The 24,273-nt window shown below is 44.8% G+C and overlaps 1 protein-coding gene across 3 annotated transcripts in view; it reads right to left on the bottom strand.

Annotated features, from left to right (window-relative positions):
- LOC135524167 (transcriptional enhancer factor TEF-1-like) overlaps window positions 1–24,273 on the bottom strand; it is a 44,072-nt gene that overhangs the window by 9,962 nt on the left and 9,837 nt on the right. For 2 of the 3 annotated variants that reach the window (XM_064951434.1, XM_064951435.1), the window contains 6 exons: window positions 18,888–19,142; window positions 6,959–7,023; window positions 6,522–6,584; window positions 5,701–5,712; window positions 543–677; window positions 372–418 (listed from right to left, as the gene is read on the bottom strand). In XM_064951434.1, the coding sequence (XP_064807506.1) occupies window positions 372–418; window positions 543–677; window positions 5,701–5,712; window positions 6,522–6,584; window positions 6,959–7,023; window positions 18,888–19,110 (545 nt within the window). In that variant the 5' untranslated portion in view covers window positions 19,111–19,142. The remainder of the gene's footprint in view (window positions 1–371; window positions 419–542; window positions 678–5,700; window positions 5,713–6,521; window positions 6,585–6,958; window positions 7,024–18,887; window positions 19,143–24,273) is intronic. The other variant, XM_064951436.1, reaches the window with a different exon arrangement.

Below are 24,273 nucleotides of genomic sequence, written 5' to 3'. Positions count from 1 at the left end.
TAGTCATGGTTTTAAAAATCTCACAGTATCAATTTTGCCGTAGCTTTCTTTTATGCCTGCCACGTTACTGCAGACTCAGTCATCAGCAATCTGATTGGCCAGCGGTAGCATAGTGCACTTGATTTCCACTCCAGGCCCACCGGGAAGGCAGAGTTTGTACCTTCAGACACATGAAATGGCAACAGTTTGCCTACCGGGCGTGCAGGGCAGCTGAATTGGCTGCACCTACTACCAACAGACACGAGACTTGGGTTTTTTACAGAAATGTTTGACTAGAAAAGCCTCGACTAGAAAAGCTAACACATTTGTTATTACTTATTACTTCATCATCTTCTATTATGAATAACAAGACAAGCATTAGGACTTCTTACTCTTGTGAGGATCCAGGCTGGCCAGTGGATATCATACCCTGCCAAAACTAGGGAAAAGGAGTAGATGAACGAATGGACAATCAGGATGGCACAACGCACTTAAAGTAATTTGTCAATTGCCATATTTGTCAATTGTTATGAGGGATGTGTGTTTAGTGACGGGTGTCTTACCCCTGCCGCACCAGGGAAGGTGGGTCTTGGGAAGCCTGGGAGGCCAAGCTTGTTGTGGATGGCGGTGGCAGAGACGATCTGAGCCGAGGACATGGAGGCCATACTCTGCAGTGCCTTGTCTTTCACACTCTGGTCCTTCAGCAGAAAAAAAACACATTGACTCAGCCAGAGAGTGGTGGGCCAAACAACAAGCAACAACAGCCAAACACACAGACACACAACAGAACTCTTTACAACACCAGCAGGCGAGGACATGGATTATCTGAAAAGACCACAGGAACACCAAGACCGCCTATACACCTAAAAGGAATGTACTATTAAGAGTACAGATTTCTATTGCTCTTCATACTTCTCTCTCAGACTGGTGAATAAAAACACAGATTGTGGTGTTTTTGATCCTGTAATTGAATACCAGACCATTTCATGTATTTATCTTCTAAAGTCAGAGTTTGTCCTCTATGAAAACAAACAAGGACATCAGGGCAAGAATCTAGTGTACACTGAACTTTTGGGGGGGGGGGGCACTCTGGTGCTTGAGTTCTCTGTTAAGTGTCACCCTCTGATATGCTGCCATTTAAGTAGCATTTCTGTTCAATTTTAAAAGCATATGTAATATATGCCATTTAGCAGACGTTTTTCCCCCCAAAGTGTCTTACAGTCATGATACATTTTACTTATGGGTGGCCCCAGCGGGAATTGAACCCACAACCTTGGGTGTTGCAAACATTAAGTTCTACCGACTGAGACACACGGGACAACATATGAATTCGTGCAAGCATGGGTTAATGGAATGCCTCACTGTCATTTGCGTGAAAGAAGACTTGGGAGAAGACGAGCATGCTGGCAAAAACAATACACTGAGATGGAGTGGATACAGTGTGATGGAGTGGATACAGTGAGATGGAGTGGATACAGTGAGATGGAGTGGATACACTGAGATGGAGTGGATACAGTGAGATGGAGTGGATACACTGAGATGGAGTGGATACACTGAGATGGAGTGGATACAGTGAGATGGAGTGGATACACTGAGATGGAGTGGATACAGTGAGATGGAGTGGATACAGTGTGATGGAGTGGATACAGTGTGATGGAGTGGATACAGTGAGATGGAGTGGATACAGTGAGATGGAGTGGATACACTGAGATGGAGTGGATACAGTGAGATGGAGTGGATACACTGAGATGGAGTGGATACACTGAGATGGAGTGGATACAGTGAGATGGAGTGGATACACTGAGATGGAGTGGATACAGTGAGATGGAGTGGATACACTGAGATGGATACAGTGAGATGGAGTGGATACACTGAGATGGAGTGGATACACTGAGATGGAGTGGATACAGTGAGATGGAGTGGATACAGAGGGATGGAGTGGATACAGTGAGATGGAGTGGATACAGTGAGATGGAGTGGATACAGTGAGATGGAGTGGATACACTGAGATGGAGTGGATACACTGAGATGGAGTGGATACACTGAGATGGAGTGGATACACTGAGATGGAGTGGATACACTGAGATGGAGTGGATACACTGAGATGGAGTGGATACAGTGAGATGGAGTGGATACACTGAGATGGATACAGTGAGATGGAGTGGATACACTGAGATGGAGTGGATACACTGAGATGGAGTGGATACACTGAGATGGAGTGGATACACTGAGATGGAGTGGATACAGTGAGATGGAGTGGATACACTGAGATGGATACAGTGAGATGGAGTGGATACACTGAGATGGATACAGTGAGATGGATACAGCAAGATGGAGTGGATACACTGAGATGGAGTGGATACAGCAAGATGGAGTGGATACAGTGAGATGGATACAGTGAGATGGAGTGGATACAGTGTGATGGAGTGGATACAGTGTGATGGAGTGGATACAGCGAGATGGAGTGGATACAGTGAGATGGAGTGGATACAGTGAGATGGAGTGGATACAGCAAGATGGAGTGGATACAGCAAGATGGAGTGGATACAGCAAGATGGAGTGGATACAGTGAGATGGATACAGTGAGATGGAGTGGATACAGAGAGATGGAGTGGATACACTGAGATGGAGTGGATACACTGAGATGGAGAGGATACAGTGAGATGGATACAGCGAGATGGAGTGGATACAGAGAGATGGAGTGGATACAGTGAGATGGAGTGGATACAGTGAGATGGATACAGCAAGATGGAGTGGATACACTGAGATGGAGTGGATACAGCAAGATGGAGTGGATACAGTGAGATGGAGTGGATACAGAGAGATGGAGTGGATACACTGAGATGGAGTGGATACAGTGAGATGAATACAGTGAAATGGAGTGGATACAGCAAGATGGAGTGGATACACTGAGATGGAGTGGATACAGTGAGATGGAGTGGATACAGAGAGATGGAGTGGATACAGCGAGATGGAGTGGATACAGAGAGATGGAGTGGATACAGAGAGATGGAGTGGATACAGCGAGATGGAGTGGATACAGCGAGATGGAGTGGATACAGAGAGATGGAGTGGATACAGCGAGATGGAGTGGATACAGAGATATGGAGTGGATACAGAGAGATGGAGTGGATACAGAGAGATGGAGTGGATACAGCGAGATGGAGTGGATACACTGAGATGGAGTGGATACACTGAGATGGAGTGGATACACTGAGATGGAGTGGATACAGTGAGATGGAGTGGATACACTGAGATGGATACAGTGAGATGGAGTGGATACACTGAGATGGAGTGGATACACTGAGATGGAGTGGATACACTGAGATGGAGTGGATACAGTGAGATGGAGTGGATACACTGAGATGGATACAGTGAGATGGAGTGGATACACTGAGATGGATACAGTGAGATGGATACAGCAAGATGGAGTGGATACACTGAGATGGAGTGGATACAGCAAGATGGAGTGGATACAGTGAGATGGATACAGTGAGATGGAGTGGATACAGTGTGATGGAGTGGATACAGTGTGATGGAGTGGATACAGCGAGATGGAGTGGATACAGTGAGATGGAGTGGATACAGTGAGATGGAGTGGATACAGCAAGATGGAGTGGATACAGCAAGATGGAGTGGATACAGCAAGATGGAGTGGATACAGTGAGATGGATACAGTGAGATGGAGTGGATACAGAGAGTTGGAGTGGATACACTGAGATGGAGTGGATACACTGAGATGGAGAGGATACAGTGAGATGGATACAGCGAGATGGAGTGGATACAGAGAGATGGAGTGGATACAGTGAGATGGAGTGGATACAGTGAGATGGATACAGCAAGATGGAGTGGATACACTGAGATGGAGTGGATACAGCAAGATGGAGTGGATACAGTGAGATGGAGTGGATACAGAGAGATGGAGTGGATACACTGAGATGGAGTGGATACAGTGAGATGAATACAGTGAAATGGAGTGGATACAGCAAGATGGAGTGGATACACTGAGATGGAGTGGATACAGTGAGATGGAGTGGATACAGAGAGATGGAGTGGATACAGCGAGATGGAGTGGATACAGCGAGATGGAGTGGATACAGAGAGATGGAGTGGATACAGAGAGATGGAGTGGATACAGCGAGATGGAGTGGATACAGCGAGATGGAGTGGATACAGAGAGATGGAGTGGATACAGCGAGATGGAGTGGATACAGAGAGATGGAGTGGATACAGAGAGATGGAGTGGATACAGAGAGATGGAGTGGATACAGCGAGATGGTGGATACACAGAGATGGTGGATACACAGTTGCTGCTGGTGATAGATACAAACACAGGACATACAGTACCAGTCAAACGTTTGGACACACCTCCTCAAGGTTTTTTCTTTATTTTTACTATTTTCTACATTGTAGAATAATAGTGAAGAAATCAAAACTATGAAATAACACACATGGAATCATGTAGTAACCAAAACAGTGTTAAACAAATCAAAATATATTTGCCTTGATGACCCTTTGCCTTGATGACAGCTTTCTGCCGTCTATTCTCCATTGCTGTGTTTCTTGGCCCAAGCAAGTCTCTTATTATTAATGGTGTCCTTTAGTAGTGGTTTCTTTACAGCAATTCAACCATGAAGGACTGATTCACTCAGTCTCCTCTGAACAGTTGATGTTGAGATGTGTTTGTTACTTGAACTCTGTCAAGCATTTATTTGGGCTGCAATCTGAGGCTGGTAACTCTAATGAACTTATCCTCTGCAGCAGAGGTAACTCTGGGTCTTCCTTTCCTGTGGCGGTCCTCATGAGAGCCAGTTTCATCATAGCGCTTGATGGTTTTTGCGACTGCACTTGAATAAAAGCTCTTAACATTTCCAGATTTTTTTATTTATTGAGATTTGATTTAACTAGGCTCGTCAGTTCAGAACAAATTATTATTTACAATGACGGCCTACACCGGCCAAATCCGGACGATGCTGAGTCAATTGTGCGCCGCCCTATGTGACTCCCAATCATGTCCGGTTGTGATACAGCCTGGAATCGAACCAGGGTGTCTGTAGTGATGCCTCTCGCACTGAGATGAAGTGCCTTAGACCGCTGCGCCACTCGGGAGCCGTTGGATTGACTGACCTTCATGTCTTAAAGTAATGATGGACTGTTGTTTCTCTTTGCTTATTTGAGCCGTTCTTGCCATAACATGCACTTGGTCTTTTACCAAATTGCCCGATCTTCTGTATACCAACCCTACCCTGTCACAACCCAACTGATTGGCTCAAACGCATTAAGAAGGAAAGAAATTCCACAAATTAACAAGGCACACCTGTTAATTGAAATGCATTCCAGGTCACTGCATCATGAAGCTGGTTGAGAGAATGCCAAGAGCGTGCAAAGCTGTCATCAAGGCAAAGGGTGGCTACTTTGAAGAATCTCAAATATAAAATATATTTTGATTTGTTGAACACTTCTTTAGTTACTACATGATTCCATATGTGTTATTCCACAGTTTTGAGGTCTTCACTATTATTATACAATGTAGAACATAGTAAAATTAAAGAAAAACAGTTGAATGAGTAGGTGTGTCCAAACATTTGACTGGTACTGTACATTACACAGTATTTGGGCATTTAGCAGCAGGACACTATGGATCTAAGAGCAGGGACACCTAGCTTTACAGACGGGCCTGAAGCACAGCCAACAGTACAGTATTTTGAGGGTGGTACTTACCATACATGTGACCTGAATGCAAAGAGATGAGAGTGGTTTTACTCTTACAGCCCACTCGTCACACTTTGCTATCCGGACAAAACTAACTACTGTCCGTATTACAACATAGAATGATTACGTTCAGATTGTTAGAGATGACATGGGAGGTATAGATAGTGGTATGTAAAACATGACTTTGTATGCAAGCCAACCTTCAAGTTGAGCACACACACAAACACACAAACACACACAAACAAAGAACAGCTTCAGCGTTAAACGATGATAAGGTCACAGCTTCTGGCTGACTGCTATCTCCAACACTAAGGTGCTCATATACAATAAACAGCGAACACGTCTTGCCAGCATGCTTCTCTTATTGGCTTGCTGTCCAAACATCCTGCAGGGAGATATTGTAGGTGCAATCTACTTTTAAAAAAATCAACTTAAAAAAAAAACATTAGCATTTAAACATTACAGTACTTTCTTGCAAGTTGATGTAAGATATTTTTCTTGAGTAAAATATAATATGAAATATTATGAAACTGAACATGCAATTCAATCCTTGATCAATGAAAGAGAGAGTAGAACTATCCCCTTGCAAAGCCATTCGAGTTCCGCTGAGCGGGTGTACACTTTTGTTAGTCACAGGAAGCAATAAGAAACAAGAGCAACAAACAGGGGGAAGCATGGGACGAGCCCATCGAATGCTAAACAGGAATATTGGATGTGTGGAATCTAGGATACTGGTGTCACAGCATCAGGCATCCCACCCATTACCACAGCAACAGAAACAGGAAGCTAGACAAACAGTGCTTGGAGGTCCAAAAGGCAGTAGCTCTTACCTTTAGCTTGGTGTGAAACTCCCGAGATTTCCGTCTGGCAAGAACCTGAATGTGACTGGAGACCTGTTGGTAGGGAGACAAGGGAACAGACAGTTACCATGGAGATGAAAAAGAAATAGGGCCTAAAGCCCGCCACTGCGGGCACACACTCCTCCCTTGACAACTGCATCCAGCGCTTTGTATCCTTCACTGTTTGACAGTGAAAAGTGCTATGCATCATGCAAAAACGGCCTTCAATAGGAGACCTGTTTTTTTATCCTCCTGCGCATGGCCACACAGGTCAAAGATCATTCGCCTGGCCAGTAGTATCAGGTGACCTGCCCTCCAGCAACCTCTAAGGGCTCCAGAAAATGGCAATATGTGCCCCTTAGGGATTGGACCCGTGAGTGGTTTAGATTTCATTACAAGTGCACAGTATATCTGATGAGTCTTCTTACCTGCTTTCTTGTCCTTGTCTTTCCCGTTCTTAGTTTGATGTATCTCGCTATCAACTCATTGCGACCTGAGGGAAGAAACAAATCACTCAGGTTAGTGTAGGTAGTGGCCTCCTGGCTTACGTGTCCACTCCAGACAGGTGTGTGTGTGGAGGGGGCCTGGTGAGTGATACTAACCCTAACCCTTGTTCACTTGGAGGGGACCATTTTGTTAAGGCAACACGGACTGGCGGATAACATGTGACCTCGGCCGAAAAAAACAGCATCTGGGGGGGATTTAGTGGTGTGACCCTGCACCCAGCAGGCCCGCACTGTAATCTCCCGCCGCCCATGCTGGGGCCTCCCTACTCTCAATCACTCACACACTGTGTACACATAACATGACAATACGGGCATTCATGCAGACGCCCAATTCCCAGATCAAAGGCCCCCAAACGGCCAGCTGTAAGCATGCTTACTGCTGAATAATTCATTATTTTCACCAGCTTGCAAACACACTCAGCGGGACTTGGCAAGAGCACGAAACAAGCGAGAGGGAGAGTGACAGAGCGAGAGGGAGAGAGAGAGGGAGGGTGAGGAAGAGAGGGTGGGTGTGTGAGGAAGAGAGGGAGGGTGAGGGAGGAAGAGAGGGGGAGTGAGAGAGGGTGAGGGAGAGAGAGAGAAAGGGCAGAGAGAAAGGGAGAGACAGACAGAGGGATGGAGAGAGAGAGAGCCAGAGAACAAGAAAGAGGGAGAGGGATGAGAGAGGGAGTGAGAGAGAGAGAGAGAGAGAGAGAGAGAAAAGGGAGAGACTGAAACAGGGAGGGACAGAGCGAGAGAGGGTAAGAGAAAGCGAGAGACAGAGGGAGGGAGAGAAGTTTAAAGACCCTCAACCTAACAGACCAAACCAAGAAATCCCTCCCCCATGATACTCATAAATTAGCCCACTATGAGTTGAGTAAGCTAATATCTATTTCCAGGACTAAACAAAAAGAGTGCACTGCCAGAAGAGAGACAAGAGAGAGAAGTTTCTGCACTGATGGACATTGTTATTGTCAAATGTCTCATTAAGTTTCAAAGAGGTAACACTGCGCCATTTCCCTCAGCTTTCTTCAAAACCAGCTCCATCACATATTCCTGCTTTGTTTGTTGTTTCTGTAAAACCAGCCATTTAAGGGGGGCTGAACTTCCTGATTTGGCCTCATTTTCAGCTTGGTCTTTAAGAAATGCAGCGGCCATGACTGAAGCCAAACGAGAGTCTGTTGTGTGTGTTAGCACGTGGCAAGTGTTTGTACATTCACTCTGCCAAAACAGTACACTGTTACAATTGCTCACCCTTCTAGATAACTTGAAACAGTCTAACCAGGTCTTATGTCTTGAAATTACAGAGGCTAGCTAGTGCTAGCCAACTTCTTTCGCCAATTAGCTTCAGCCAGCTGGTGTGCAACCGTGGCAAAGTTGGTTTGACATTGGATAGATTATCTCTGGGGCTAGTTAGGGACCATCAATAAATTATACAATGTAAATGGGACAATATTTTCATGTTGCACATCTTTTAGTTGGCTCATAAATACGTTCAATATTTGTAAATACATTTCTATAATTTATAGTTGGTTTGAGGTTTTTATGTCAGTTACATTTGGAGCTATTGACATTTTAAAAATATTGTTTACATTGTGTAATTTACTGATGGTCCCTATTTAACCCCATAGGGGTATGGAATGTCAAACCAAATTGACCATGGGCATTACGATCTGGTCATTTGCAGCTGCGCTCCGAATTGATGATTACTTGGGTGCTGCCAGCTTTGGGCAGGATTTAAATAAACCAAACCCAATGAAAACTGTTACAGTAGTAACAGTACCCTTCATTCCATGACATAGACATTTTTCCTATCATCTCGCAAATCTCTGGTTTGGACGAGGCTGACTTTATGACCAGAATTATCCTATTTACACTTTGTAGTCAAGTTTGACACTAGGATAAATGTTTCTGAATAACATCGATGCCACATAGGCTGTTTTCAAAATTTTCACTCTTTAATATCATTATTGCATGTGCCAAGAAACACACATTCAAATGAGTTCTCTCTGAAATAACATCTTATTCAAATACATTGCAAATCCTTCAAGCAAACTGGACAATATCTCCTTTCATTGGCTATCCCTTAAATAATAAAAATGATGAAAACATAATGCAGCCTACAGCAGAGGTTAGAGCAGGGTCGGAGTTAGGGTTAACAGATTGGAGTTCAGTAGGTCGACGAGATAAGTGTTTGTGTGTGGGTTGGAGATGTCTGACTATGTAGAGTTGGAGCTTAGAGCTCTCATTGCTATGGTTTTCCTGATCAGCAGACTGCTACAGTGCTACTTGACAGCTGATAGTGTGTGTGGGCAGTTTTGTGTTCCCATTTCAGCTCCCACTTACCAGGCTGACGGATGGAGCAGGACACTGACCCACAGTGACCCGGCCTCAGTCCTACTGATCCAGGCCAGGGGTTAGAGGTCAGGGGTCAGAGACAAAGGGGAGAGACACAACACCACACAGTACACACAACATAACCAGAGAGAGAGGTAGTTTAGCACCCTCCACTGACACCAACGGACAACTGACACTGAAATTCCAGGATAACGCAGGTTAGTGTTTTCGTAATACACGTAGAAATTATTTGTATTGGTAACAACAACTTTAAAATTAGATTTATTTCGTGTGTGTGTGTGTGTGTGTTTTTGTGTGTGTTTGTGTGTGTGTGTGTGTGTGTGTGTGTGTGTGTGTGTGTGTGTGTGTGTGTGTGTGTGTGTGTGTGTGTGTGTGTGTGTGTGTGTGTGTGTGTGTGTGTGTGTGTGTGTGTGTGTGTGTGTGTAAAGCAGCATGTCTCTTGGCTGAGATCTTTTTAAAGCTCTCATTTCCTTTCCCGGCCCTCGTTTTAAGGATGGACTGACTATACCCCCACAAGGCACTGCACTGCAGCATCCAGGGTGATGTCAGAAGACCCTAGAGAACACTCTGGCATTCTGACAACCTGAGGATCACTCATACACTCACTCACTGCTCTCTTCATGTGGCTTTGCCATTAAACGCTCCTCCAATAAATGTCTATTGCCAGGCAATATGAGCTGTTTCCAACATCCTAACAAGGGATTTAAAGGCTTTTCTCAGAGATGGTTTCCAAGTGTCATTGTGAATCACGGCCATAAGGAAAGACAACTGTGACTTGCCCTGTTCTTGACATTACCAAAGTTGTGAAACACTCAAATGGAATAAAAACCAAACACTTTATAGGCAATGAAATGATCTTGAACCAGTTAAAGAAGCTGCCCTCCGTATTGTACGGTTCTATTCATTTTCCTGCATGTTGCGTTCAAGGTAGTGAGGCTAACAACTTTAAAACGTATCAAAAGTATCAACTCCCAACATTACAAATCCCATAGAATACGCACACGTACAACAAAATGCCTCATCTCTTGGTCCAGTGCTCAAACTTGTCGCAGGCACCCTCCTTTCATAGCCCTCTGACTAGCTTATATTTACACTGCGACGGGCGCCCTAATCCTTTCCGCTCTTTACTCCCCCTTCCCAGAATGCATTGGGCCCCAGGCAAGCCCCTGACTCTCGGCGGAGCGGAGTGAGTGCAGGAGAGACCCAAATCCTCCGGACAATAGCCTGGCTGTCCCGCCGGCCATGATGGATGACTCAAGGGTCTCAGGCCTACATTAGCATCACAAAGGCCTAAGCCAACAATATGGAGCCTTTCAGTGGGAGGTCCCCTGGCTGGCTGGGGAGACGGGAGAGAAGCCCTATAACTACTACAGACTGGAACATTACCATGGCCAGAGCTGCTGTATATTTACTCCTTCCCCAGGGCTCTGTCTGGTCCAGCCTCCATATTGTCACACACAAACACAGAGGGCTACCTTGGGGTATGTTATCGGAATAATAGCCCTGTCCAAGTGATTAGACCTTAAAGCTGAGATCAGCATTTGGTGAAACAGCACCCCCCCCCCAAGATAGCCCTTTGTTTTTGTTTTGCTTTTGAAACAGGGAAGAGGAGCATTCTGCTGTGGTGAGAAAGAAAACAAAGATATCATAAGACACATTGCTGTTCTATCATGCGTGCAATGATTTGCCATGATGTTAGGGGGGGGGGGAGCAATTGTTGTTTGAAGCAACGTCTTTGTTGTTGGAATGTCGTAAACAGACGTGGCAGTTTCACCTCTTCGGATTCCAACTTTAAAGCTCCAGAAACCAACTATACCTAGAATTTCGCGCCCTATGTGGAAGCTAGGTGAATTGCACTAGGCTGTATTCAAAACAAAACTCTCTCCTCCCACGCATCCCATTTCCCTGTGACATGGTGGAGACTCGTGCTTGAGCCTTTTAATTTGGTCCAAAAACTATATTTTTGTTTATTGAAAAGATATTTCACAGAGATATTGGTGGTAAAATTATTCCCTATGCTATTCAGTGTTTGTTTTCCTCATATAAACTGAAATTAAGAGAACAGTGTAGAATTTTAGCAACCTGGAAAAAAATATTTCGACATTGGCCACTTGACCCAATTTCCACTAGATAACACAGCCAAAGTCAAAACAGCTTTTCCCATTTTAACAACAGATGGCGCTCCGGTGGGAGAAATCAATAGGCGAATATCACAGCCAATCACAACACTGGTGGGTAAGAAATACTGTGAAACATTATCATTCCACTATGACTGCAGATACTGTATATTATGGACATTTTCTGACATTTCAATGCAAAAATTCATGTGTAGGCACCTTTAATGCATCCAAAGAGGCTGCAATGTCACAGGCATACAAACTACAAGGTACAAACACACAGATAGAAACAAACATAAATACTGCGTATTACTTCTGGACCTGTTGAATGGAAATAGATCTAGCCCTGGCCCTGTGTCCCTAAACCAGATGGTGCTGTTCTGACCCATCCCTTAGCTTGGAGATAGGGAGCTTAGTCGGATAAGATCTACAGCTCCAATGCAGGTGTTTCCCTCAGAGCAGTCAATGGGTGCGGCCGTCACTCCCCCCTGACAAATAAATCCTCACACACTCACACGTACACACTCCTGGCAGGCTGACATCTGACTCCATCCCCGACCAGCTGCCCATTCTAGATGGCTTAACACAGTACATTATGAACCCCCCCCACACACACACACACACACACACACACACACACACACACACACACACACACACACACACACACACACACACACACACACACACACACACACACACACACACACACACACACACACACACACACACTCCCATTTAGAGAATGGGCCAGAGAGAAAGACTTCAAGGCCAAAGTCAGATGGTCTGAGGCCGTGATGATGGCTTTTCTCATTATCAACATATCCCTCCAGCCCTCCCCTATGGATGTATCCAGCTCGCCACCAAACACAACACACTTCATTACACAAAAAGAGCCACTAGTAAAGCCAAACACAGCAATCAGGGAATATCAAACATCACTTGCAGTTCTAATTGCTAATTTGGGGAAATCTTTGCACAGTAATGCACATGTGAAATGAATGGCAGAAACATCCAACATTTTGATTAAGGCACCCGTAGTATGCAGCAGTGATTTTGAGTTTGTTTATAGAACCATTTCAGTGGTACTTCCAGAACACAAAGGTTTCAAAGTCAGAAAAACATTTTCTTAATGCATGACGTTTAGGATGGAAGGCTGATGTATACCACGATGCCGATAGCCTCGACTCACAATAAAGCACTTCAGTTGTTTTAGAATGACTCCAAACGTCATCTTGAGCCCAGTCTCTGATGAGCTTGGAGTACACTGAGGAGTCCACAAACCACAACGACCACGTCTCGGTTTGGCAAAGGACCACTGTATTCATTCATCGCAATTTTTTAAATTAAAAAGGCACTGTGTGTGTGTTTACGTGTGTGTTTAAGTGTGTGTGTGTGTGTGTGTTTAAGTGTGTGTGTGTGTATGTGTGTGTGTGTGTGTGTTTAAGTGTGTATATATATATACACAGCAGAACGGCACTCTAAGAACCATAATTCACTCTATCCCAAACTGTGGCCCACTATGCATACTCACGGCCTGTGGGAGTGAATGTTGCTGGTTGGTTGCAGCCGTTGGTTGGTTTTAAGGGGACTAATTAGCCATGCTCACCTGTGTGTTCGAGCCTCTCAGAGTTCTGACAGAGGCCCGAATGGAAACATTACACCAGCATGCTGGAAATCTCACATGAAAAAATGTGAAATATCCTCAAGTGAACTCCACAGGCCCTTAAGCTGCCTGACGAAGGTATTTACCTTTCAAGATTTTCTTCAACCTAGTCCCAAACAAATGGTGTGAAGCAAAATGTACTGTACATCGGAATTGTTTAGTCAACCCAAACAAATACTGTACAGTATTGGTGAGAGAGAAAGAGAGAGAGAATGAGAGCGAGAGAAACAGCATTGAGTGTTGTGACCACTCACATATTCTCCTTTCTCGACAATACTTTCTGTCATCATTACCTCTATCATTCTGTCCCTGTGTGGGCCTTCACACAAAGTACCATACATCTATCATGTCTTTCAAAGGAACAAATTGTTCCTGGAATAATTACATCAGAAGGGAGTGCAACATAACGACCTACAGATGAACACCTAGTGCTCTTTTACGAACCAAACACTCCAGACACACACATGCCCTCGATGCAAGAGGCTCTGTTAAGAACACGTTCTACCCCTGAAGGCCACTGAGTCATTACTAACAAACAAAGATGTGCCAAGAGCCTCTTTCACTCCATTTACCTTGAGAGGAAGACAGAGGGAATACCACTGGATAATAATCTCTATGCTTTTTGTTTCAATGGTTATTGTATGAAGATCTCAAATTCTGTTATGTAAACATGGCAGATCTTTGTATGTCATGATATTGATATTTCTGTTTCGTGTGTGTGTGTGTGTGTGTGTGTGTGTGTGTGTGTGTGTGTGTGTGTGTGTGTGTGTGTGTGTGTGTGTGTGTGTGTGTGTGTGTGTGTGTGTGTGTGTGTGTGCGTGTGTGTGTGTGTGTGTGTGAGACGACAGGTACAGGCATGCCCTTCATGGTCACAGCTCACACCCCTCTGGAGCCACACGGGAACACATTACTGCAGCATCCGGGGAACTCTCCTCTTTGAACATTTCCTACCATCCCACTTTCACCACAGCCATTCATTTTGAAGACCAAGAAACAGCGGAGGTCTGTAGTGTATCTCTCATTCAACAGCAATACATTCATTATAAAATAACATTCTTTGTTACAGTACAGCAACCGGCAACTGGAATTCGACTGTCAAGAGTTTCCCTGATTAGGGTTGGAAAGGTAAAGGGTTTAACCACTGCCACAGTACATCCTGACTGTTATAATGCTTCTCCGGGAATCAGCACTATGGTGACAGCAGCCACTACTATTCAAATCCTCGGATGCCGTCTACCAATAGCACCCTTCGCTTTATCACAGGTGACAGTTGTGATACTCGCCACTGCATCCTGTATCAAAATGTTGTCTGGTCCTCATTAAAGTCCCGTAGATCACTTCACTGTTCCCCATTGTTGACAAAGCTCTAGGACACAAGGTTCTGACTTACCTAAACATCGCTGCAGGAATATAAAGACACGAGTTACCAAACTCGTTCACAAGGTGGAACAGTGAAGGTTCCTCTGGTCTCCACTGAACTAGGTGAATTCGCTGTATTCTTTTAAAGCACCTCATTGCTGGAACCAACTACAAAATACATTACAGTTGGATGTTCTGGTGCCGCTCGGGCAATTTCAAATATTGATTTGGGACCCTCTTATTGAGGAATGTAATTGTTTTTCTTTAATATTTGTGTTTTGCTGTATTTTACTTGTTTTATATTGTATTTGATTTAGAGTTTGTCTTATGAAATTGGATAAGCAGAGCTCCCCTGTGAAAGAGACCCTGGTGATTCCCTGCTTAAATAAAGAAAAATGAAAACGTTTAAAAAAAAGAAGAGTTTTGTTGCCTTACAATTCTCCATACATTTCCTAAGTCCATTTTTATTTTACACACCTTAAAAAAAAACCACCCAGACCTTCAGTTGCACATCGTCAATAACCGGCCTCCCTGGCAGGACAAAGTCATGTCGCACCACTCTGAGGTAGTACCATAACAGATAGTAAAATCAAAGCTACCTACCTAAAAACCCTTCAAAAAACAACCCCACCACAAAAGACCACTACTCTTAATACAGAAAATACAAAGAACATGATGTTTTCTGGCTATATTGTTTTCCCTTCCCACAGCCTGTGCAACCATATACAGCAGAATGGTTCTTCAAAAAAAAATGAAGAGGCGCAATTTCTGTGTGTCTCCATCCTTCGTTGAAGATAAAGTGTGCAGGTCACACTCTTAACTCTCTCTTACGTATCATCTTTGCTCTCTAAGAGGCACAATACAATGTATGGGAAATACGTATAGTGTCCAGAGGAGAACTCGGAGGTGAAGTTCCTCAAGGTGTGGAGGAGGTGGGTCTTGCCCACAGTGCCATACAGGTCCACGCCAGGGAGAATGACAGTGGCTCAGTGCCAATACCAACTCTGCCCACACCACGGTACTGTACTGTAGAGAGCAAGCTGGTATGAGCGTTGACTGACAGACAGGTAGTCCATTAGCGGTTTGTACCGTCACTTTAAACCATCTCTTCGAGACTCGTAAGTTTCAGCAGCTAGTATTATAGCTGTATTATTACCTATAGAGGCTACAACTATAAATGCTAGAAGCTGAGGTCAAGGCTCTGTACTGTACCCATCATATAGTGAAGCATACTGTCATATATTACTGTAGTTCCATGATACTGTATGTACCATACAGGGAGAATAGCCTGAGGGAAACCCAGACCCAAGGATGACTCAGACTCAAGCCAACCCAGCATGCTTCACCATTACCCTGAGGGCACGAGGACTATATTTCTCATCTCATACGGCCATGTTGGCAGCTTGGATGTACAGGATCTTATCCTCAATAGCTAGAAGGCAGCGACGAGATATCGTGTAAACCAAATCAATCCTCACGAGTACACAGCTTCCCATGACTCATTTTCAAAGCCTTTTCTTTCCTTTTAAAGAATAATTGAAAGTTGGCTAATCATTAGTGACAGTCACAATGTATCATAGAACTTCAAAGGGCCAAATCCAAACCTGATCCAAAATTCACTACCTATACCTCAGTCACTACCTGCTCCTGAAGCAGAGAGGGGAAATGGCCATGTCACCAATGGTGCTACAAAACTCCAGCCTGCCTCTGCTCTGGTCTCTTCTCCAGCTAAGCCATGCTGGGATATTTGGCCTGGCCAACAGAGAGACAGCAGATTGCTACGGTCTAATGATGATGAGGCATCATGACAGGCCTCTCCACTCACAGGATAAATGGTGGCAGAATGGAACCACCGCGGAGGCCTATCTGCTCCTCATCTAAACCAGATGGAGATTGTCAATACCATTTAAAAAAAACACTGATTTCTCTCTAGAATTTATCGCTCGGATAAAAGATGTGCAAAGTGGATGATACCTTAGCAGACATTGTCCCATTCGAGAGAAACATCAAGCAATCGTACAAGTTGTGGTGGAGGAGTTATACGTTTCGTGATCAGTCAGTACGTGAGCTTTTTCAGGGCCGGGCTGAGGTCATGTCCCTTCCTTCCACCTGCTCAATCTAGTTCCTGTAGAGCAGCCGGCGCTCCACAAAGAGGAAAGAGCCTCTCCCCAGCCCCCCCCCCCCCCCCCCAGGCTGGGCTGGGCACCGTGCCAGGCTCCACTGAGACTCAAAGCACCCGAGAGCCCCACAGGTAAACACTGAGATAAGCTCCGCTGCAACAGGAAAAATAGACATTGTTTAGAGGCAATAGGCAGTTGCTATAGAGACAGTTGCTAATTAACTGCATTGAGTGGAGGGAGCAGAGGGCTGAAGAGGGCCACTCAGGAGGACCTGAGCCTTACTCTTGCTTCACTCCTCCTCCTCTAGTGACTAATCCAGGTCGCTCTGCGTCGTTCCTCCAGTCTCTCAGATGCCAACGCCGCCCAACGCGGTACCGCACTGTCCCTCGTCAAACGTCTGTCTCACATCGTGAAAGCTCAGCAACTGTCTGTTGTCTGGTCAGGATGCGACCCGAGCGGACAGCAAATTAAGTTGTTATTGAATCCAGGCCATCTGTGTGGCTCCAGTGCTAACTAATGCAAACAATTGTATTTCTAGCAATCAGCCCACTTAATCAGCCTGGACCACCTCTCTATCTGTTTCTCATCAGCTGGGATGAGAGGGAGGGCCCGCAGCACAGTGGTGGCCAACAGGATCTGAGTGTTTCGTAAAGGCAAATCCATGGTCTGCTATGTGGAGGATATTAATTGTAGACAAAGGAGATATTAGGTTGTGCTACAGGCAACATGAGTCCACGGTGAGTCACAGTTCAAGCACTAGGACCCAGTGGATCCACGGCTGGGAAGAGAGGTTGGAGTGAGTTCTTCCACAGTTCCAGTAATCACTGCTCATTACTCCAACTCCACATGCCTCTCAACCCCCTCTTTTGTTCTCCCTACCTGATACGCTGACATGCAGATCCCATCCATGAGTTAACGCGTAGCGATTTGTAATACATTCGAATAAACTACAATGACAAAATGCACAAAAGGCCCAGTTTCTGGCTGATGGATGTGTGTTAGTGTCAAACCTACAGAATCAGGTCTTTAAGTGGTGTTTGAGTAAAACCCCAGAGGGATCATTGCTATGTTCTAGAGACGGTAAAGATATAAGCAGCTGAGTCTGGAACATGTTAAAATACTGAGGACCTCTGACCGACCCTGTGCTGATCCCACTCAATACATCACAACCAAGCAGAGATAACACGTCTGTCAACACGCTCAGACAGAGATTGATCTAGTCAGGGCGATATTCAATAAACATAAACTCAAACAATGTAGATGGTCTTGTTTGTGTGTCAAGAGTCTCCGAAACGACCTGAAGACATACAACAACATATAGAAGTATACACATTTATAACCAGCAAAAGTTCACTAGAAGTTCCCAAAGTGCCACAGTGCTGTTACATCCGACTCAAAAATGTTTTTCTAGTTTCTGTATATAATGTCTTGCTTACATCAGTTTTCTGACTCGGTAAGAGGCATAACTTCTTACACAGACTGTGAGCTTGGGTAGTGAGGTCGCACGAGAGCAGACACTGGTCATGTTTGAAAAAGGGGGGGGGGGGTTCACCTCTACTTTCATTGGATGTTGTGTTGTGTGCTGTGAGCAACTATGGCACTCAGAGAAGGAGGAGGAGGGGGTTGTCCTCCCTCTCCCAACATCACCAGCCAAGCCCGAGAAGAGAGGGAGGGTGAGGGAGGGAGTGTGTGTGTGTGTGTGTGTGTGTGAGTGAGAAAGAGGGTAAGGGGGAGGGGGTAGAGTGTACGGCGCAGCTGGTGGCAGCCACACGACCATCTGTTCCTCACTAATGGTTCACACTGGCTTTAGTTCTAAACCTCTGCCTCCCTCCCTCCCTCCCTCCCACAGCACTCCAGCAGACTCACTGGTCATGTCTCTCACTAACTCACCACTCTTCCACTCTCACTAACTCACCAGTCTTCCACTCTCACTAACTCACCACTCTAACCGACTCACCACTCTCACTAATTCACCACTCTCACTAATTCACCACTCTTCCAATCTCACTAACTCACCACTCTCACTAGCTCACCACTCTCACCACTCTCATTAACTCACCACTCTTTCACTCTCACTAACTCACCACTCTCACTAACTCACCACTCTCACTAACTCACCACGGTGCAGTATGTGTTGTTTCTAATAAAATAAATATTCCTCCCACTCTGTCCACTTCTGTGAACAATAGCCCAGTTCTAACTAACTGGAGCCTTTCTTGGAGTTGTTCTCTTCCTCCTTCCTCAGTACTTACCGTACATCTTGCCCTCGTCTGAGAGGATGATCTTCCTCCGCCCACAGGGCGGGTAGATAGCCAGCGCCTCCTGGAAGCTCTGGTCGATGTCGGGGCTCCACACCCCTTCGGGGTCCCCGTCCATGCCCTTCTCGGCCCCGTCGCTCATCCTCTCCATGTCGTCTGCGGGGCTCTCGCTTCCGCTCCAACTGCTGGGGTCCATAGTGGCGGTGCGCTCGTCCATGCCCAGGCCTGGATCACACTAGGGGGAGAAACCTGGAGACCAGCAGCGGAATAAACAAACAGTCAGTTAGTCATGTACAGAGCAGAGTGTAAACCTGCTGCCTCCAGCACCACCACAGAGCGCAGCACAAAACAGAGAAGCGCAGACCTGGTTCACTCTGGCCTGGGCAGCAGCGGTAGCAGCAGAGCATGGGAAGGGAGCGAACACAAGCGAGACAAGGAGGGAAAACTACTGCTATGTTTGCCCAGAGATTTGGCAGGCCGATGCCTGCTTGTCGTTTTTACACAAGTGCTACGTTTGAGAACATTCAAACTGTCGCCAGGACCTAGGCATGAGGATTATTCCTATAACATTTCTCCTCGGCCTAACAAGACATTGTATAGCAGGACAGATCGTTAATGCTGTATACACCTGGTGAGAGAATGTGATCCAATCCCAAAACAAACATCCAGATACAATACAAATGCTATAAAAGAACATGGAAGAAGGAAGCCACAAGCCGAGAGCGAATAGAAGAGAGGCCTTGGGTAGCATTCATCAACACCAGCTGCCATCTACTTGGAAACCAGTATCATAGTCAGTCACTACTCAAAGGCAGTCTGTCACCAAGCTCTTCAATATGGCTGGGGTTCATATAGGGGGGATCAGCGTACAAAGGCTTCGTGGAGCTCCAGAAATACGAGTCTATGTTCACAATATCCTATTCAAAAATCAACTTTGTCACTTCCGAGTCTAAATACAGCTACTTCGACGTCTAAGTATTGTAAACGACGTCCCACCCCAACAAGTAGAACGTTTCCTATAGAGAAAGTGTACAGCTGGAATATACTTTATTCCCCATGGCTTTGTGGAGATGGCCGCACAGCTGCCCCCCCCCCCCCCTCCCGATCCAGTTGCCGGGCAGCAACTCCTTCCTCTCAAACAAGATCCTATTCATGGAGCACGCTTTGTTGTAAAGAGCGACTAGCAGCATATGTTTCCTCTAGAATGTCAGTACACTGGAGGATCTGTCTGTGTGTGTGTGTGTGTGTGTGTGTGTGTGTGTGTGTGTGTGTGTGTGTGTGTGTGTGTGTGTGTGTGTGTGTGTGTGTGTGTGTGTGTGTGTGTGTGTGTGTGTGTGTGTGTGTGGTTGACAGGGGTGAGGGCTGCTGGTAAAGAATCTGCCACAGAGCAAGCGTAGCTTTGACTGAATTTGGTTTTTGTGTGCTGAGTGCTGACATTGCACAACTAACTACTGCTATTGGTGGGGGGGAAACGTTCCATTCCAACCACTAAATGACTCTCCCCCGACTGATCTATGAACTGAGTTAGCAATCACTAATAGCATGCTGATAAATGTGGGTTATCAGAAGGGAGAAAGAGTCATTCAAATTTGAATGAATTTGGCTTCATTCAGCATCTTCATGTAAAATACCTTCTCCTTCAGTTAGTTCGACATAATAGCCTGATTTGAGACATAGTAGCATTATTTGAGACATAGTAGCATGATTTGAGACAGAGTAGCATGATTTGACACATAGTAGCATGATTTGACACATAGTAGCATGATTTGACACATAGTAGCATGATTTGAGACAGAGTAGCATGATTTGAGACATAGTAGCGTGATTTGAGACAGAGTAGCATGATTTGAGACAGAGTAGCATGATTTCAGACAGAGTAGCATGATTTCAGACAGAGTAGCATGATTTCAGACAGAGTAGCATGATTTCAGACAGAGTAGCATGATTTGAGACAGAGTAGCATGATTTCAGACAGAGTAGCATGATTTGACACATAGTAGCATGATTTGAGACAGAGTAGCATGATTTGAGACAAAGTAGCATGATTTGAGACATAGTAGCATGATTTGAGACAAAGTAGCATGATTTGAGACATAGTAGCATGATTTGAGACAAAGTAGCATGATTTGAGACATAGTAGCATGATTTGAGACAGAGTAGCATGATTTGAGACAGAGTAGCATGATTTGAGACATAGTAGCGTGATTTGAGACAGAGTAGCATGATTTGAGACAGAGTAGCCTGATTTGAGACATAGTAGCGTGATTTGAGAAATAGTAGCGTGATTTGAGACATAGTAGCATGATTTGAAACATAGTAGCATGATTTGAGAAAGAGTAGCATGATTTGAGACAGAGTAGCATGATTTGAGACATAGTAGCATGATTTGAGACAGAGTAGCATGATTTGACACATAGTAGCATGATTTGAGACAGAGTAGCATGATTTGAGACAGAGTGGCATGATTTGAGACATAGTAGCATGATTTGACACATAGTAGCATGATTTGACACATAGTAGCCTGATTTGACACATAGTAGCATGATTTGAGACAGAGTAGCATGATTTGAGACATAGTAGCATTATTTGAGACAGAGTGGCATGATTTGAGACAGAGTGGCATGATTCGAGACATCGCAGCATGATTTGACACATAGTAGCATGATTGGAGGAGTAGATGGCAGAGATAATTAGGGTAGATTTAGTAAGGCAAACAAAAAAAGAATGTTTACTAAAAGGGACTCTTTGGCGTTCCAGAATCTGTCAGCAGATGAATTCACGGCGAAAACAACAGTGACACTCAGAAGTGTTTTTGGAGATGCCTAGCTACTATAATTGCCACTGCCCAGCAGGATATCTGTGGCGCTGAGGTTTTCCTCCACACTCCCACAAGTGGCGTTCCCAGAACCTATCTCTCTAGGAAGTAGAAAGAGGCAAACCGCACCTAACGTGATGAAATATTAAGCTCTTCCTGTGGCACAGCCACATGCATATGTGGCACTTACTGAACCGTACTGACACGTGTGGCAACCATAGACCTACATATTACAGCACTGTGAGCGTCCACCAAAGTTCAACAAATAGACATTTAGGCACAGACAGTGATGACTGCCTATGTGTTGTTCAATCCGTTTTGTATAACATGTGAGCAACATTCATTTGGTACTCAGGACAAAAATGAGAATTTGCGTGGGACATGTGTAACACGGGGATGTTTTCTGTATCCCTGTAGAGATAATAGGAAAATCCCTCCAGATTAGCATTGTGGTTTTGAGTTGGCAAAGAGCAGAATCCTATCAGCGTAGCCGCTGCAGTGAAAACTGCATAATTAACTCATCTGTTGAGCTTAAATGTATCACCTCCCTAATCTGCATCCAGAGCCTTGATTATTTCCTGTTAGAGTGGGCCGCTGGGAAAGATTAAAGCACCCCGATACAAACCACATCACAAAAGGCTTTGCAGACAAATACATTTACCCCCCCCTATTCCCATTTCCCAATTATGTAAACCTGCAAAATTAAAGAGGAATCTGGAAGCAATACTTAGGCCCTATTTAATCAAACCGGTAACCTGATTTCTCACATACATCAAATATGCTTTTTATGAGCAACAAGAGGGTGAGTTTTAATAATAAACCTGATACATTTATTTAGTTAATGTACTTTTTTTTGTTGAGTTGTCAATAACATTGTAGACGAATGTATAAATGCTTGAGTTCTTTCAATGACAAGAAACAAAACACAATAAGAAGATCATCTGGATTTACTCATTTGGATCTGATGTTTGGACATGTTTGCCCCGTTATGTTATGCAATTGTGTACAATGCGGGGCAATGTCTCAGCTCAAGCAGCTTCTCTGCTCCACTGATTCTGTACTAATGTAGAGGAGGAGGGAGGGGCAAGGGAAGCCAGAATGTTGTGATTGGTGCAATATGGCCGTGCTAGATGCTGGAGTGGGGCCGCTTGTCCGAGGCCCCAGTGGCAGATGGGAGAGGGAGATTAGTCATGCAACAATATACTGTGGCTACACTTACACTGCACTTCATCCTCCAGGCAGAGACAGCCTTCCAAACAAACGCCATGGCATGAATGCAATTCAACAGAAACAGGGGGCATACATTCTCACCAGGCATCTCTCTCTCTCTCTCTCTCTCTCTCTCTCTCTCTCACCTGCTCTCTCTCTCTCTCTCTCTCTCTCTCTCACCTGCTATCTCTCTCTCTCTCTCACCTGCTCTCTCTCTCTCTCTCTCCTGCTCTCTCTCTCTCTCTCTCCCTCCTCTCTCTCTCTAATTCCAGCTCTTTTGGGGCTCTCTGAGTTTGCAATGTGCATCGCTGCAGGGAGGGAAATAGGGAGGCCGACCAGACAGTGTGTCATAATGAAATGTAATGATATGTATATATGAGCGCTTCCATCACCAGGGGGTTGACCATGTTATCACTGTAACAGTGAACACAAGCAGCAGCATGGTCCTCTGCCCCTCTGCCTCCTGGGCATGCTCTCTCTCTCTCTCTCTCTCTCTCTCTTTGGAAGCTGCGTCCGTCTAAAAGGCAGCCAAAACACAAAACACTGTGTTTTACCAGAACCTCCCTGGCATCCAATCTTCTGCCACGTCTAGGAAATCTGTCCCCACCGGGGCAATGTGAAAACACCTTCACACAACACTACAAAATGGATATGGCCAATGCCTGAAACCTACAAAAGAGAGATGTATCATGGGATTTTTCTCTATTAATCTGACCATTAAACAAAAGCTGGACTCAGAGGTAACCATATAAGCACACAAAGACGCCAGTTACAAAGCCTGAACATATTTCTGACAACTGCACAAACAAGGCCATTCATAATACAATTATGCATTTTGTAATTATGAAATGAGACCTGTATGAATAAGTACAGATTTAATACAAAAGGATTAATTATCTACAAGAGGCAACCATCAAATGATGTTCTTAGATCTTTTCCAACATCTTACAAGCAAATCTCGGAGTAAAAAAAAGGCTTTTATCCCCTGCTGTTCAGTTCATTTCTACTGATAACATGAATTACTTAAGCCCTGCTATTAGTTTATGAGTCTATAAGGCTGGAAATTCAAATTCAAAGGCTGACAACGCCTCCTTTCATGCCTGCCTCTGTCAGATATCTCTTTGCATTTCAATAGCACGATGCATCAGTGGAAGACTGTGCCTGTCTTTTTCCGTTTGTCATTTCAGCATTGGGCTAAGTGAGACACGGCTCCTTTATCTCTCTGGGTAGGCCTCAGCATAATGACATTATTTCAATGTCCCTCCACCTGAACGGGTCTATTTACTGCCCTACTATGGCGTTTAACATTTGCATCTCCTTTGTCGCCGTCATAATTGTTTAAAAAAATGGAGAGGA

Source organism: Oncorhynchus masou, chromosome 31 (genome assembly GCF_036934945.1).
Source record: "Oncorhynchus masou masou isolate Uvic2021 chromosome 31, UVic_Omas_1.1, whole genome shotgun sequence".
Classification (NCBI taxonomy): Eukaryota; Metazoa; Chordata; class Actinopteri; order Salmoniformes; family Salmonidae; genus Oncorhynchus; species Oncorhynchus masou.
The sequence above is the reverse complement of the archived record's forward strand: the minus strand, read 5'-3'. Positions and strand labels throughout refer to the sequence as shown.